This window comes from Triturus cristatus, chromosome 7 (assembly GCF_964204655.1).
Source record: "Triturus cristatus chromosome 7, aTriCri1.1, whole genome shotgun sequence".
In the NCBI taxonomy this organism is placed as follows: domain Eukaryota; kingdom Metazoa; phylum Chordata; class Amphibia; order Caudata; family Salamandridae; genus Triturus; species Triturus cristatus.
This window is the reverse complement of record NC_140590.1, coordinates 1622313431-1622331018: the sequence shown is the minus strand read 5'-3', so window position 1 is coordinate 1622331018 and position 17588 is coordinate 1622313431. Positions and strand designations below refer to the sequence as shown.

Sequence of the window (17588 nt, the reverse complement as noted above, 5' to 3'; positions counted from 1 at the left end):
GTTCATTTATGTCAGGGGCCACTGCTGCCCATCAATGACGGGGACCATTAAGGCTCATGACTGATTGGGGCCAATGATGCTCATCCATGGTAATGCCCATCAATACTTGAAGTTTTGAGGTTCCTTACTGCATGAGACTATTGATTTTTATTAATGCATATGTCCATTAATTGTCAGTCCTTACTGTCGTGCCCAAAATATACCTAATGGTTTACTTAAGTTCGGCAAGGGACAATAGTGACGACACCACAAATCCTACAGGGCAGGGAAATTGTCCAGGCCTGGGTGCTGAGAAGATCTAAATCCCCTTCTTAATTGCCAGAGGAAAGGGCACCTCCTCCAAACAGCCAGCGTGCCAGTTTGAACAGATTAATATATACGACAGGTGACAATATAGAAAAAAAACATCAGGTGGTACTAAAAACCTTCTTGGGCATCTTGTACTTCTTGACTAAATTGGAAGGACTTCCTTCTTTCTTTTCATCTCTTTTTTAATTCCCTTTCATTCAAAGGAACCATTTACAACTACTTGCATGCGATCTTTTTGGAGCAACAGGACCAATGAAACCTCTGATAAATCAGACAAAGAGACTTTAGTATTAACTAGAATAAGTTATTTCTTCAATTCCATCTCTCTTGTAATTTATGTTCAATTAAAAGCAGTAAATGGACACGTCGAAAAAATTAAGCAGAATGTTGTGAACAAACCAATTAATCCTTGATCACTTCACTCAAATAGTGTCCACAAAGCGTTTGAACCCACGTTGTTTCAGCTGCCAATCGAGGGAAACAAATCACAGAATAGCATATATGAAAGGGGACAAATGACAAAAAACACAAAGTGTAAAAAAAAAAAAAAAAAAACTTCCTTGGCAATGTTGTACGTTTTGACTGAAGATTAAAGTTAGTACTGAAGGGGTTGGCAAAGGCACCAAACTCCTCCTAATATCAGGAAGGAGAAAAGAGTCAGGCAGTGGTATCCTGAAGTAGAACCTGAAAGAAAGGTCCGAATCCAAAGAGCAAAAATCAGGAACAAAATTGTAACAAAGGGGCGATTAACGTGAATATAAAAAAGGGACTGAATGCTTTGTTATACACCCTTCAATTGGAAGTGCCTCTAAATATGGTGCCATCAGGAACTGACATAGTAAAAATTCTGCCTCATCTTTCACTGTGGCCCCTGTTAACATCCAATGACCAAACCACCATCTTAGAGACAGTAGTTTATGGACTTGCCTCCACCTCTTTTCTGAAATTCGTGATGTTCACATTCTAAACAGAGAAGAATCACAAATGTGATATCTGTTTACCAGCACTACATTCTGCGATCACGTTGCCGCATCCTTGCCTCTTACTGGTGGCCCAGCCCTCTAGTTGGAAGCAAATTTGGAGACTCGAAGTTGGTTCAAGTGGCAAGAGGGCTCAGCCAAATGCTGAACGCTATGTCTCAGAACCCACGATCTGACAATAAGACAGCACTTTTTCCTCTTCGGCCCGAGCAGTCTCTCCAGAAAGGTCTTGACTCATGTCTCAACAAAGATATGACACTCACCAATTAAGGTACTACTGTAACCATAGCACCCATCTCCACTAGGAAATATGTAAGGTTTAATCCATATGTGAATGCGAGAATAGCAGTGTTTGAGAAATGATGTCAAACATGGGCTAGATGTAAAGGCAGCAAAATTAAAGGGCTTTTTTCAATTTGTTTTACTTTCCTCTGATTTAGTTAAGTGAAAAGCCTTTGCCGATTGAGCTAATGACTGGTTCAAACCATGTACATGCAGGACGATAGAAATTGATTTTCTCCATCCCATTTCTCTAAACTATAAACATAAGTTTGGGATCTACTTGCTGGTATTATCTAGCAAAAAAAAAAAAAAAGAATAATTATTCTGCAAAGATTTGTCCCCCTTTTAAAAGATCGGAAGAAAAACTGCCATGTACTTGGAAAGAGTCTTGTCCAACAACTCATATTAAATACTGTATATAATAAAGGTACCCAGATGTTTAGATCAAGTTTGAAGAGGGTAATTGGCACTTAAGACGATCTGCATCTATTACAGACTATTAAATATGCAAGGTAAAATCAACTTGAAGCATAGTTTTTGGGGGGAGGCATGGCAGAATGTATATAATAGTTCTTAGAATTAAACAAAGATGTATAGTAGTCCTTCCAAACTCAGATAGGAGTACATGAATTTAGAGAATACATTCAATAATTGTGACCCAATATTACAAGTTTCCAAAATACGGTAAAACAGCACTGTGTGTCAAGGGCACCATTCCATTTGTCCTAACCTAACAGATGGAGGACTTGTTTTGGTTCTTTTAATATTGACTGATATGAAGGTTGTAAAGCTTTCAAAGTGAAAACGTTTGGCGCTTCGTTAGCCTGAAGAGCCACAGCCACTACTACTTTTAATTAAATATGTATGGATTGTAAGTCAAGCAACATATAGAATTGCATTCTGCAGGTAAAGAGGCAAAGTAGCTGAATGTGCAGAGTTGAGGACGTCTTTTCTCCAGGGTGTAAGAGAATACATTTTAAGGTTATGAAATTAACAAATGCAATATATTAATAAGAAAATAGCAAGAGGCTTTACGCTTTCAACATTTTTTTTTAATACCAGTGAATGAACCACACAAAACTATGATATTTGCTAAGATGATCTTGGTGGTGCATATAACTTGGTTAAGATAGTAGGTGGAGAGGTGTCAAATGATTTGACAAATGGACCAGGATCTGGCCAGTCACCTAAAGTAAGTTATGTATTTCTAAAGCACGTGAATGCAGAGGCGGTTTAGCGCTAACATAATGCCAATGATCCGGTAGATAGGGAAACTTACTTTACACTGGGGACAAATAGCCCGGTCTTCAGAGATTTTCTGAAAAACAGCCTGCTCGTTTGAGACCTCAGAGAAAAAGGCAAGGAGTTCCATGGTTTATCCACCAAGTAGGAGAGACTTCTGCCACTCGACTTAGCCTTCTTTGCCCTAGGGATAACCAGCCGAGCATTGGAAGCTCTTAAATCGCGTCGAGGGACATGCCATGCAAAGATTTTCTGAAAGACCAGAGGTCCGAATCCATGCAGTGCAGAATGCACAATGGCTTGAATTTTACCCTGTCCTGAACAGGTAACCAGTGGGGATCCCTAATGCTTTTCAATATAGAGCCACATTTTAGGGGTTTAAAAAGCAGACAAGCCCTTCATTCTGCAGAGACTAAATCTTTGATTGAAGACGTTTATCCATTCCTAAATAGAGATTGTTACAATAGTCTATCTTCGACAGAACCAAGGTAACTATTACCATTTTTTGCATATCAAATGGGATGAATGGAAAAACCTTTTTAGCATCTTCAAAAGGTAGAAGCACGAAGATGTGATATAGTTGATCTGTTCAGAGAAACAGGGTTGGTCATCAAACATGACCCTGGGATTTCTCTCTTTTCGGACTGGGGATAGGTAAGGACCAGAATCAGCAGGCCACCAGAATCATTCCAGAAAGAGATGTTTCCAAAAAGTATCACCACGGTTCTCTCCGTGTTTAACTTAAGACAGTTCTCCTGCATCAAGCTTGTGATATGCTCTAGACAGTTGTTAAATTGTTTGGCCACAGCATTTGCATCAGATGTGATTGATAAGACTATCTGCGTATCATCAGCGGAGGATATTGCAGAAAAACCATGAGATCGAATGAGTTATGTCAAGGGGGTCACATAGATGTTGAATATTGTTGGGAATAATGAAGATCCTTTTGGCACCTCACAAGGAAGAGAAAACGGATTAGAGGTGTACCCTCCACACATCACAGTCTGTTCTCTATTTGATAGACAAGAAAAGAGTAGGATAAGAGCAGCACCTTTTATTCCAGCTTTTTCCAGCCGGTTGACTAGCACTATCAAACGCACTGGGAGAGCCAGCATGATGAGTGCAGCCCTCCCTCCCTTGTCCACCTGCATATGAATTCCCTCCGCAGCAATGACTAAAGCCGATTCTGTGCAGTGCTGCGGCCTCAATCCATGCTGCGATGGATCTAAAAGGCCATTAGTCTCCCAAAAGGCCATCAGATCTTCATTTGCGACCTTTTTCCAAGATCTTTGTAAGGAGCGGTAGGCAAGATATAGACCGATAATTCTTGACCTCTGCAGGATCTTGGGAAGTTTTTTTTAAAGTAGGACGCACCAATGCTTTTTTCCATGCTATTGGAAATTGCCCTGAGCTAAGCAAAGTAAAACAAGGTGAGCAGCAATCGTGTCTGGAACCATTTGCGATACACATGCTGGAATGGTCCAGTGGGGGGATTCCAACAGTCTCATTACTCTTTACTCTGTTAGCGGAGGAAAACTGTCCTATCCAATGTGTTATTGAGGTTATTGTCTGGCTTAACAAAAGAAAGGCAGGATAAATCAGATATGTGATTCACCTTCTGAATAGCCAAGAAGTTCTCATAGACACTATTTACTTTTGATTAAAAGAAATTCCGCAATTTTATTGCAAAATATTTGATCCAGAAGAAACTGTTTGCTCTGCTCAAAATTGGAAAGAACCCTGACCGTTTTAAAGAGTTCCCTGGTTGAATTTTTAGCCAAACCAATTTTCTCGGTAAAATGTTTAGTTTTTGCAAAAATAATCACAGCTTTGTATTCTACAATAACTAGTTTGCACTTATTCTTCTCTTCTATACTACAGTTTTTCCTCCACCTCTGTTCTTGCGCTCTCCATTTTATTTTAAGTTTTCTTAGTTCTGCTGAATACCATGGGGCTAATGGACTTTTATTGGAGCATATCCATGTTTTTGCAGGGGCGTGTTGATTAACCGCAGAGTCAATACAGTTTGAGAAATTGGAGTATATCAATTCATATTATTAAGATTATATTTTCACAATCCCAAAGACACATGGGTTTGTGATCGTTTTCAGAAACAATTGCAGGGTCACCCAAGACTACTAAAAGCACTGCAATTCTTAATCAATCGCACAATGCGTGCTATACACATTCCAAAATTATAACATAACTTTAGCCCTGATGGTGTGTGCTTGAATAGAGGAAGGATAATTTTCCACATACAAGGAACTGCAGTGGGAGATTCAAGATGCAATCTTGGCAACATATGGAGAATGCAACAAGTAAATGATCCGGTTCAGTAGAGATAGAACTGCAATGCCTACTACACGTGTATGTACTATAAGTAAGTGTATGGGGACAGAAGGAAAGCTTGAATAAAGCAGCTTCAATAAGGTGGAATACTATCAACAGTTTGGGAACAAATACCACCTTATCCAGATCAAATACCTTGAATGGCTGAAGGTGTATCAAACTTCTAACACAATGATGCCCTATGGAGAATAGGACATACGTCATCAAAGAAATTGCCATTAGCCTGCCCAACATGATGTTCAATTTCCAATTGACAGTATGATGTCAGGCAAGGAGAAAAAAGTACGGTATCTCCGGCAGATGCTTGACCATCTAGTTAGCCATGAAGAAGTATTCTACTCATCTTTTTTTAAATCAAGGCACTAATGGCTGCAAAGTAAATTTTACTAGAGTCCACCAGGTGGTTTGATTTGTGTAGATGCTTGGAGAACAATATTATATTTTCCATCAAAAAGATGAGTGGATTGATGCTCTTGCGCAAGGCTCAATTGCATATCTTCACCAATTTGCACTTATGCTGCACTCTAGTCAATGACATCCAGCAGCTACCAGAACATCCGAAAATCCATGCTATTTCAGATTCCTTAGTGACAAAAGGCTAGCTGATCAGGACTCAAGTGCTCAAGTTAAGCAACGGTACTGAAAGATGTTTATTGTTCCATGTCTGCATGGGCAGAAAGTCCAGTCTCTGGGAGTTGCAAAATAGATTCCTCTGTCTAAGATTCAAGTATCTAGAAACGAGATTTGGCGGAACCAAGGTGACACCACTAGTGCATTCAGGGCAATCCTTGAGTAAAAGCATCATTGAATCTGTCTCCAGTGAACATAAAGCCATTCAATGGGGCCTTGGGGGTAGCCCTCGTATGCTGAAAGCAAACTAATACAGCATTTAGGAAATGACAAAGGCATCAGTGACTGGGTTCCAGCAAGCTCTAAAGGTGAGACACTTGCTGGGGTTTGTCATACATCTTTCTGCGTTATAGGATTTAAACTGCAGACCCCACCTATGAGGCAAATGAGGCTGAATCTGGTCTAACGCTATTAGTCCTCTTGTTCAGGGGGTGAGTGGCCTATCAAATTGCACTGGACTTTTCGCATTGGAGCAGCACTTAGGCTGATTTGCATAAGGTTGCAACCTTTCTTCAGTGACATTGAGCAATACAATAATGCACCAGAATGTAGCATGAGTAATTAATTACAAGTGGCTCAGATTAATTCAAGAATTCAACAGATCACTTTATTGTTTTGCCAGGCATCGCAATGCGTTGCCGTAGGTGCAGTCTGTCTTAATTTATTCACTAGAATGCAATTTGGGATGACTGGTGTCATGTTTTGAGTGATGTCACACAGTGAAAATTCAATTGGAAATATGCATAATGCTGTTCGGGTATGTGTGTGTAGGGGTGCATAGGGATATTGAACAGCAGTTAAGTAAACACTAGCCTGTATCATTGGAAGTATCACTTCCTGTTCACGGCAAGTAGTGTTGCCTCGCCGTTAGCACAGCATCGTCCCCTGCTAAGTCTACTTCCAGTTGACTTCTGTCTCCGACCCTTGGGAAACGTCAACATTTCCATGACCTCGCCCCTCCAGCCTGAGCCGGGCAAATATGGATCTCACACCAAACAAAGGCGCTGCCTTATTATTACTGAAATGTAACCAAATAAATATATGAATTCAGTGGTCAAGTTTAAGAACTGATTGGCCTAGTAAGGCACTATACATGGGATATTAAAATTGAAAATTAGACATCGTAAATTAGCTTGGGCCATAAATTCAGTATCATGATAATGTGAACTATTGTGCTTTAAGTTGGTTACTTTGGGCGTATTTAGTCTACGAAAAAGAAATATTGTGTAAATAGGATATCTCACAACGAAGTGGATTAATGTGTTTCATAATGAATAATATTGTATGTGCCAGTGCGAAATTTGGCATAATGACAATTATAACCACAATGGAATATCCATTTTAGAATCGACCTTGAATCTTACGATGCATAGAGCATTGGGGCATGCCGCTGATGCTTCTGTGCTGCTCACATTAGAAGAGTAATGATGATGTAGAGAGGCCCGGGGGACTCCGCTAACGCTTAGCGAGCCCTTTGAATCCTGCTCGAGGACACGGGCTAACTCAGACACATGTACAGCTTCTTATGCTGTCAACACACGCAGAACCTGTGGTCATTATTCCCAGGCACAAGTCGGGGTACACGCAGGTACACAGCGTCCACCCAATATTCTCAGGGGGTGGATACTTCACCCTGCCAAGAAGTTGAGCCCCACATAACTATGTTGAACTTGTCCCCGTGTAATTTTCAGACACCGGGACACCTTCAGCAGCGCCGGTATGTTGTCTGCTTTCTATTCCCAGCATCAACGTGCAGGTGGTGAGGGGGCTTTTTTGTTTTACCTCCAGCTGGGCCAAAGATAAAGGCCGAAGTTAAGGGGCCATCGGGACTCCTTTTTGATTGAATATGCTGACTGGAACCAGCCAGGAACCTCACACAAAAATAAATGTAAGGGAGGGGAAACAAAGACACATAGCTTGTTATCTTTTCACAGGTATTTAGAGAGGCATGCTTTTGGCTTTGTTCAGTACCTGTATAAAACTGTATGCACTGTAAGAATGTCAGATGTGTTGTTCTGTCCCAATATTTACACAAATAACAATTTCAGTAGCACTGTTTTATTTCTTTTATAGCGCTACGCATCCTAATGCATGGTGTCAGAGCTCTTCACAAAATATACACATTATACATTGACAATAAATCACGTAAGTGTGTAAATCAATGTACAAGATGAGTGACATGAGACAGGGATACAAGGTGTAGGAGTCACATGTCCATATCTCACTGTGCTATATTAGAAGGATTACAATTTATGAGCTGCAGGTAACAAAAGGATCTGTTTTAAAAGCAGTAACCCACTTACCCATCTACATCAAATAAATATCTGTCACCTGCATGTTACATGATGTGCTTAGCAGGAGACACATTAACCTTCTATACTACTTTGATTCAAATCTGGGACTTCACAAAACAGATCTCTCCCACAAATGTGGGAACCTCCAGAGTTATCTCACCATTACTACTATTCCCTGAGATTTACTGGGCACCTGTACAGCAGATGCCTTAACCCAATCAAATATTTTAAGATGCAGACTTTGCAACCAATTAAGCAGAGCAGATCTACTGCCATGTTTTTCATTGTTGCCAGTATCATTGTGGCAGGGTTTTTTAAAAAAATGAATGCATTAGTTGAGGCTCAGATTTTGCGTCAGGATTGCGCCACTTTTTTGGCACAACCCCAACGCTAAATCTCATTTGTTAAATCTCATAATGCACTTAAATGTACTCATGATATACCTGATAAACATATGTGTGAGGTCTTAATATCTGATGTCACTTCTTGTTATGTCACTTTCTGTGATGTCACGTGCAATGTCACACATCGTGACATCATGCACGGTGATGGCACGCGTCATGCTTTCACTTGCATACTAGCTAACTTGGATAGTCCCCCCACTTCTTTCTTTAGGACTTGTGCCCTTATTATTCCACATAATAGAATACACCATGCAGAGTCAGCGTTACCCACTCTTAAGCCCACCATCCAGCCCTCCTTATTTTAGCCCCACATCAGTGTCATCGACTACTATCTGAGCAGTGTCATGCAAATGTCATCTGAATGTTAAACGTCACATCTGGTTTGCTTCTGAGAAAGTCACGAACGACAAGTATTGGCTGTGAGGCTTTAAAAAATTACCGTCCATTCGTAAGAGATCAGTGTTAATGCAAACAGGACAAGACGTCTAATAACCATGCGCGACGCGAGTATCTGATTTGGCACTTTTCACCTGAACGCCCTCGCAGCCCCGCCACCGCAGTACGGACTGCTGATACTCAGCGCTCCCTCGCGCGATGCTGCCTGCCACACCCGTGCTCTGCACTCCACAGCCACCCTAGACCAGCCGGGTCTCGTGCGTGCACTAAGCCCCTGTACGCGCATCTCCCATCAGCTCAGGTCCCGGATGAGCCTCAGTGGAGGACAGGCAGCTGACTCTGACCTTGAGCATCTGGAAGCTGCAGAGAATCCGCCGCCCCCGGTGATGCAGCAATCCAGCCTCGCTCACATCGCAGGAATCCCTGCAGACACGCTCCGTCTTGCAGTTCTGAGGGGCCCGGGGTACCACTAACTCCCACTGTCAGAGGCCGAGACTCCCCTCTCCCGTCATTGCCGAAGGCGTGGAGGTGTCTTGCGCCGGCGGGGGTTGGAGGGAATCAATCTGTCAGCAGCTGCGCCCCCTCACTTCTGGGTCGTGCATGCACTTGGAAGGATGGGCGCATTTACCGCCCACTCTCACCCACACACTCACCTGCTTCGGAACCACAGCAGGTCCTCCCGGTGCCGCCGCACTGCAGCATGCAGCAAGCGGCTGGCGAGCGGCGTCGCTCCCGGTTCAGCGGCCACCTACACCGGAGAGAAGGCCCGACATGACTGACTCATCAGGGAGGGAAGGGCATGAGGGGGCGGATGAACGGGATACAGGCAGGGTGAAAAGAGCCGGTACGCATGGACGGGGGAGCAGGCAGGTAGAGGCAGGGCTAGAAGGATGGGGCTAAAGGGATACAGGCAGAGCAGAAAGTAGCGAGCAAGAATGAGGCGGAGACGGGGCATACAGGTCTAGCCGATGCATTTGCACGTCCCCGCCCCTCTCACCGGGGCCACTGCACAGAGGGCGCTGCAGAGCATCCCTGCGGGTGTACATCCTCAGCCCATGGGTCACGGTCTGAGCTTCGCTGCCACCCTCATCCAGGGACTGCAGCTCCTGATCCACCCACCATCCATCAGCAGCTGCGCGGCTCGGCAGCACTCCCATTTAAAGGCACAGTGGACAGCAGCCCGGGAGCACGACCCGCCGGGTCTCAACAGGAAACTCCAGGCCGCCGACATCAAACGACCCAGTGCGAGCCCGCCTATTGCCAGAATAGGCAGGAACACTCAGGAAACAGCAGTGAAAAGCCTCTTAAAACACCACCATCATCTAAATGCCTGATCCCTAGACCGACTGGTCGCAATATAGGCACGAACCTGCATGCGGCCAGATCCAGGAGCACGCCCGCCCCTTACCATCAGAGCCCGGAGGGCCTTCCGGCCCAATATCCTCAGATCAAGGAACTTCCCGGACAGCATCTTCCGCGTCAGAAGTTTGTCCACCACTTCCACCAGAGCCATGCACCTGTTCGGGATCGCCCCAGGTAGAGCCAGGAGCCTGCAGGCTCGCCTCACCAGTGGCAAGTCCCTGACCACCCACTGCTACTAGAGGAAGGAGCTTCACCACATCTCATCTGAGCCAGGAGTTTGTCCACCACTTCCACCAGAGCCATGAGCCTGTCCGGGATCGTTCCAGTCAGAGCCAGGAGCCTGCAGGCCCGCCTCCCACTGCTACTAGAGGAAGGAGCTTCACCACATCTCATCTGAGCCAGGAGTTTGTCCACCACTTCCACCAGAGCCATGAGCCTGTCCGGGATCGTTCCAGTCAGAGCCAGGAGCCTGCAGGCCCGCCTCCCAAGGCCTCCCACTGCTACTAGAGGAAGGAGCTTCACCACATCTCATCTGAGCCAGGAGTTTGTCCACCACTTCCACCAATCAATCATTTGTAAAGCGCACTACATACCTGGGAGGGTCTCAAGGCGTTGGCGGGGGGGGGGGGGGGGCACTACTGATCGAACAGCCAGGTCTTGAGCATCCTCCTGAAGATCAGCAGGTCTTGGGCCTGTCATAGGCTCAGTGGGAGGGTGTTACATGTCTTGGCGGCGAGGTGGGAGAAGGATCTCCCGCCGGTGGTTGTTCTTCAGATGCGCGGGACGGTGGCTAGTGAGAGGTCGACGGAGCGTAACTGGCGGTTGGGGATGTAGAAGGAGAGCCGTCTGTTGAGGTAGGCTGGGCCGGTCTTGTGGAGTGCCTTGTGTGCGTGGATGAGGCGCTTGAAGGATATCCTCTTGCTGACGGGGAGTCAGTGCAGGTCCCTCAGGTGGAGGGTGATGTGGCCGTGGCGTGGTATGTCGAGGATCAGTCGTGCCGAGGCGTTTTGGATGCGTTGTAGTCGATTGATGAGCTTGGTTGGGGCTCCCGCGTAGAGAGCGTTTCCGTAGTCGAGTCTGCTGCTGACGAGGGCCTGGGTGACTGTCTTTCTTGTGTCTGTCGGGATCCATCTGTAGATCTTGCGGAGCATGCGGAGGGTGTTGAAGCAGGAGGAGGAGACGGCGTTGACCTGCTTGGTCATTGAGAGCGTTGAGTCGAGGATGATTCCTAGGTTGCGTGTATGGTCGGTGGGTGTCGGGGCTGCTCCCAGTGCCGTTGGCCACCAGGAGTCGTCCCAGGCTGAAGGGTTGGTGCCGAGGATGAGGACCTCCGTCTTGTCTGAATTCAGCTTCAGACAGCTGGTCTTCATCCAGTCAGCGACGGCCTTCATTCCTTCGTGGAGGTTGTCTTTGGCGGTGATGGGGTCCTTGGTGAGGGAGAGGATCAATTGAGTGTCGTCGGCGTAGGAGATTATGTTGAGGTCGTGCTGTCGGGCGACGTGTGCAAACGGGGCCATGTAAATGCTGAACAGTGTCGGGCTGAGGGAGGAACCATGAGCCTGTCCAGGATCGTCCTAGTCAGAGCCAGGAGCCTGCCTGCCTACTGTCACCAGGGTCAGGAGGCCACCTTCCCAGCTCCACTTATGTCAGAAATCTACATGGTTGCTCACCACATCTAAGTCAGGCCCTTGTCAATCCATTGCCAACAGATCTAGACGTTTGCCTACCCAGTGCCATGACAGCCAGGAGCATATCCTGCCTTGATAATCAGCGGAAAAACCACCTCTATTATCATCATGAAGGACAGATGCCTGTCTACTTGTCACCGACAGTGGTTGACCACAAGTCCTTTACCATTAGGCAAGAAGCCACTTCGGTATTTTCTCAGAGCCTCGAGCTTCCTCACCCATCATATGAGTCAGACGCTTCCTTATGTGTTCAGAGTCATGGGACTACCTACAAGTTGATATCAAAGCCAGAAATCAACCTGCCAACATCCATTACCATTAGAGCCAGAACCACACTCCCACTCTGCCTATCACTATCAGAGCTAGGGGCTTCCCCGTACATTTTACTGCGTGTTGTGACCCTGCCTGTTCTTTGTGATAAAACTAGATCCTGTTGCACTTCTATTATAGGTGCACGTAATATTAAAAACCTAAAAGAAGAGCAACTGCTTACATCCTTAACTTGTAATATTCAAGGGGAAGGTAGCTGCAGGGTCTGTGGGCTCCAACTGAGCGCTCTCGCACAACTTAAGTGACTTCAGTTACATTCTATCCAAACAAAATTACCTGAACAAGCTCCCACTATTAAACTGATTACTGTTTGAAATTCTTCATTTAATAGCACTGAACAAGGAGGTGATTAAGCTGGGATAGTTCGGAGTACCTAAAAGTAAATTTTTTACTTTCATGAAAGAGAAATGTGTATCTAAATTACCTTGCACAAAAGGAAATTCACATGTGCCACAAAGAAGCTGGCCTTGACCGGTGCTACCGTCAAGGATGGGGTAAGTGGCCCATCTCCAACTCCACTGCTCTACTCGAGAACCTTGAGATCCTAGATCTCACCCAGATCGTCCAAGACACGCTCGACTTCATTTAAACAGCCTACAACAAGGTTTAGTTCAGCCACCTAACTCCACTCACTTGGACAGACTACTTCATCGTACACTTCATCAACGCACCCTAACCCCACTCCCCTCGTGAAGACTACCTACAACCTCAGATGTAACTGGAACAAGATAAAGTACACAGACTGGACCAACACCCTCACCACCCACCAAACAAACCTTATTGGCGACCTGTATGCCAATGTCAAAGCCTTTAACAACTGGATCACTACCAGTGCAGACACCATAGCACCTCTAAAGAACCTCAGACACTGAAGAAACAACACACGAGTCAAATGGCACACCAACGACCTTTAGAAACTCCAAACAACTAAAATGAAAAATGGAGAGCCAGTTGGTACACCACCACAAGAAGCAAAAGCATGTGCTCAGGAAATCCCACAGCCAGCTCGATGAGGCAAAACAAAATTAACACCTAGCTCTCAAACTGGAAAACAGCTCTAACAAATGCAAATAGCTCTTCAACATCAAAGAATTTTCCAACCACACAGCACTACCAGCTCTATCACCAACCTCGCCAATTTCTTCCACAACAAAATCCTCAATATCCACAACTTGCAAGACAAGACCTCATCAACCAGTTGCCCACCACCACCAAATCAGAGCAGCGGATAATAAACTGAAACCCCTCACCTCAGAAGACACCGCAAAAATCATGAAAACAATTCATTTCTGGCCCCCTTCGACCCCTGCCCCTACCATATCTTCAACTTAGGAGGAACTCTGATTAGCTCATACCTCACCACTATCAACACCTCCATCCAAAGTGGAAACTTTCTGGACAACAGGAAATGGGCAGAAATTACAGCTCTCTTGAAAAAACCCCACAACAGACCCACAAGAGCTCAGCAACTACAGACCCATCTTACTCTGCCCTTCCCATCTAAAGTTGTGGAGAAAGCTATCAACAAAAAACTCTTTAATCATCTCAAACAAAGCCACTTATTAGACATCTTGCAGTCTGAATTCTGCAATAACCACAGCACCGAAACCGCTCTCATTGCAGCAACTGACATCTGGACCATCAATGACAAACGAAAAACCTGCGCACGCATACTAAACTTCTCTGCAGCCTTCGACACAGTCCCTCATCACAAGACTCCACAACTCCGGAATACATTATCACGCCCTGAGCTGGTTAGCCTCCTTTCTCTCCCAACAGGACCCAGCGATCAGGCTCCCACCCTACACATCTGACCCAAGAACCTCATCTGCGGAGTCCCTCAAGGATCATCGGCAAGTCCTACTCTCTTCAACATCTACATGGGGCCACTCGACTACGTCATAAGATCTCACAGACTCATCATTGTATCCTACGCAGATGACACCCAGCTCACCCTCTCTTTCACAGACAGCAACCACTTCACCAGGACCAACTTCAACACCTGCATGTCTAACGTAGCAAACTGGTTGAAATAGAAATGCCTCAATGTCAACACAGATAAAACTTAAGTACTGATAATCAGGAACAAGAGCTCTCCTTGCGACTCCTCCTGGTGGCCATCAGACCCAAGACCCATGCTCACCCACACCGAACAAGGCCAAAACCTCAGCATCATTGTGGATGACAGACTCACCATGACCAAACAAGTGAATGCAGTCACCTCCTCCCGTTTTTTTTATCCTACGTATGCTCTGCAAAATGTTCTATAGGCTCCCCACCTACACCAGACACACAGTCGTCCACGCCCTCATCACCAGCAGACTAGACAAAGGCAAAGTAGCCGATGCCGATATGACAAATACGCTCATACAAAGACTCCAGATCACCACCACCAGACTCCTCCTCAACATTCTCCGCAACGTAAACATCATGCCTCACCTCAAAGAGCTACACATCTAGAAGCGTTGCCAATTCAAACTGCTCACACACACATTCAAAGCCCTCCACAACATAAGACATGTCAACCTCAACCACCGCCTCCACTTCCACCAACGTACTAAGCAACTGCACTTAGCCTTACGCCACCACGTACAAATACCCAACATCAGCAGGAGCAACTCAGGAGGACGCTCCTGTTCCCACATCGCCGCCAAATCCTAGGATGACCTTTCACTTCACATCAGGACTTCCCCATCCCTTCTCGAATTCTGCAAGAAACTGAAGACCTGGCTATTCAATTTGAATCCCGATCAGCCTACTCATCTACTCCAGCGCCTGAATACCTCTTGGGTGAAAAGCATGCTCTAAAACATCCTTATAACACAAATAACATCCCAGGCCAGTTTTCCAGATAATGGGAGAGTGCAGCGGTAGTGGGCAACCGGTGTGACAAGAATCTTATGTTATCTATGGACTCCAGGGACTGGGTACTACTGCACAACTCATTGGGAAAAATCCCTACTTCTTTTGTGGCTTTGGCTGTCAGCCGCGTTGGAGTTAGAGCAGTCAGGACTCACTTCTTTTATTTTTCTTTATTTATTTTTTTATTAGTCCTCATCTCACCTATAAACCGCTAGCAGGGCGTAACCGGTCAGTTTTAGTGATGGGGCGCCCTCTGACCGCCTGCACTTGTTTAGGTTGTCCAACCAATCCTCTTTTGTCGTCCGGGATTTAGGTGTTAATCATAGGACCATGGTATTTATCGACCCTTAACAGCTGCTGAATGGAATCAACAGAATCTCAGTTCCTGGCCCAGACGAACAAAGGGTGCCCAGAGTGTAGGAAGGCTAGGGCTGGAGCTCATAACATCTAACCGGGCCATAGCCAGTGCAGATTTTAGCCAGTCTTCTACTTTCGGGGGGAGGGGGTCTTTCCACCTAAGACAGATCTCCCTTCGGGCCAGCAAAATCAAACATAATAACAGCCCTCTGTGTGGTTGAGCCAAACAGGCAGTAGACACCTGGTCATTAGCAAAAAAAATTAGAGAGCCGTTCAACACAATATCTATTCCGAAGGTCATACATAATTATCTGCACACCCCTTACCAGTATTTCCCTAATTTAGGACATTCAAAAAATATATGTACATCGTTGGCTTCAGGGAGCGAGCACCTGGGGCATCTCGGCTCAGGATCTGGGGCGAATTTCGAGATCTTCTCCGGAGTATAGTAGATTCGATTAGTAACAAAAAAGTGATTTTTCTTTAGACTGGCAGATTTTGTGTATTTATAAAGCAGGGTCATGGAGGGTTCCAAGAGGCTCCCAATATCCGGTTCAAAAGGAGAGTCATTCCAGGCTGACACCTGATGAGGAATGCCAATGTCATCTGCGTTAATCAGGAGCCTGTACCAGATGGAGATTTCCTTCTTCAGATGTTGAGTGTTTTTGAGAGCATCTTTCACCACTCCATTTCCCCTTAGATTCTCCTTCTCTGTTTCAAACTATGATTTTAGTTGAATAAACTTGAATCTCGAGAACCCCAAGCCTATTCTTGCTTTCAATACCTCCCAAGGATGTATGCCATTTTCATCCCCCAACTCAGACCAAGTCGCGACCCCAGCTCTTTTGATTGGGAGTGCCATACTATCCTGGAGGCAGGGGGGGGTCCCCGGGGAATCCCAGATTGGTGCCTGATCGGAGTAGTAACCTATCCCACATCTGGAGCGGATGAAATACCAGACCTCCAAGGCATTTTTGATCACCTTCAACCTTACTCGTTTGAAGAATTTTGGTGAGCCAAACTTGTAAAGAAACCCTGCTTTATTCCCCCCGCCTTCAGTGCTGACCGACTCCCCCAACAGCTTACCCCAGGCACATGCAGTTGGTTCCCCTAAAAGCATCCTGATAGCCTTAAATTGAAAGGCAACCAGATAGCAGCGAATATCTGGAAGGGCCAATCCCCCTTTAGCTAGGCGGCGCCTCAATTTCTTCCAAGATAGCCTAACGCCCTTCTCACCCCAGATGAAACTCCCGATTTTACCCTGCGCCTTTGAAATAGAGTGTTTAGGAAAACCTAGAGGGACCGCGTTGAACAGGTACGTTAATTTCGGGAGGATGGTCATTTTAACTAAATTCACCTTCCCGAAGATGGTCAAGGGGAGGTTCCTCCACCTTGCGAACAACTGATCGATTTCTTTTACTATTTTTTCTATATTTATAGATGGAATTTTCCCCAGATCTTTCACTATAACTATACCAAGATATTTAAATTTATTGCTGGTGACCCCACTCCACTGATCCATGTTCCAACACATAACCTCCGTCTTCGTGGGGTTAGCCAGATATCCGGAGATTACTCCAAAGTCTTCCAACAGAGCCCCAACCTTTGGCAGTGTTATCCCGGGGTCGTCTGTGTAGATGATTATGTCATCCGCATATAAAGCGATTTTAGAGCGATATTGCTGAGTCTTAAACGGAGGTATGGTCTCATCTAACCTTATAGCCTGGGCGAGAGGCTCAATGTAGAGGTCGAACAGTAAAGGGGAAATAGGGCAACCTTGCCTGGTCCCTCTTTGGATATTGAAACTGGGAGTAAGTACACCATTGATGAGGATCTTAGCTGAAGCATCCTGATAGCACCCTCTCAGAGTATGAATAAAGATTGGGCCAAATCCCATCTCCTCCAGCACCTCCCAGAGGTAGACCCAACACACCCTGTCAAAGGCCTTGGCGGCATCTAGCGCGACCACTGCCAGGGGTTCGAGTCTAGAGATCGCCAAATCGATGTTACCAATAAGTAGCTGTGTTTGTTCTTGGATGTGTCTCCCAGTAATGAACCCTTTTTGGTCTGTATTAACCAATCCGGGGGCTAACTTGCCCAATC

General features: G+C 45.6%; 1 protein-coding gene across 2 annotated transcripts in view; it reads right to left on the bottom strand.

Moving 5' to 3' along the window:
- SNPH (syntaphilin) overlaps nt 1-9995 on the bottom strand; it is a 193352-nt gene extending 183357 nt beyond the window's left edge. For both annotated transcript variants that reach the window (XM_085619572.1, XM_085619573.1), the window contains exon 1: nt 9540-9995. In XM_085619572.1, the coding sequence (XP_085475698.1) occupies nt 9540-9588 (49 nt within the window). In that variant the 5' untranslated portion in view covers nt 9589-9995. The remainder of the gene's footprint in view (nt 1-9539) is intronic.
- Between the last annotated feature and the right edge of the window lie 7593 nt (nt 9996-17588).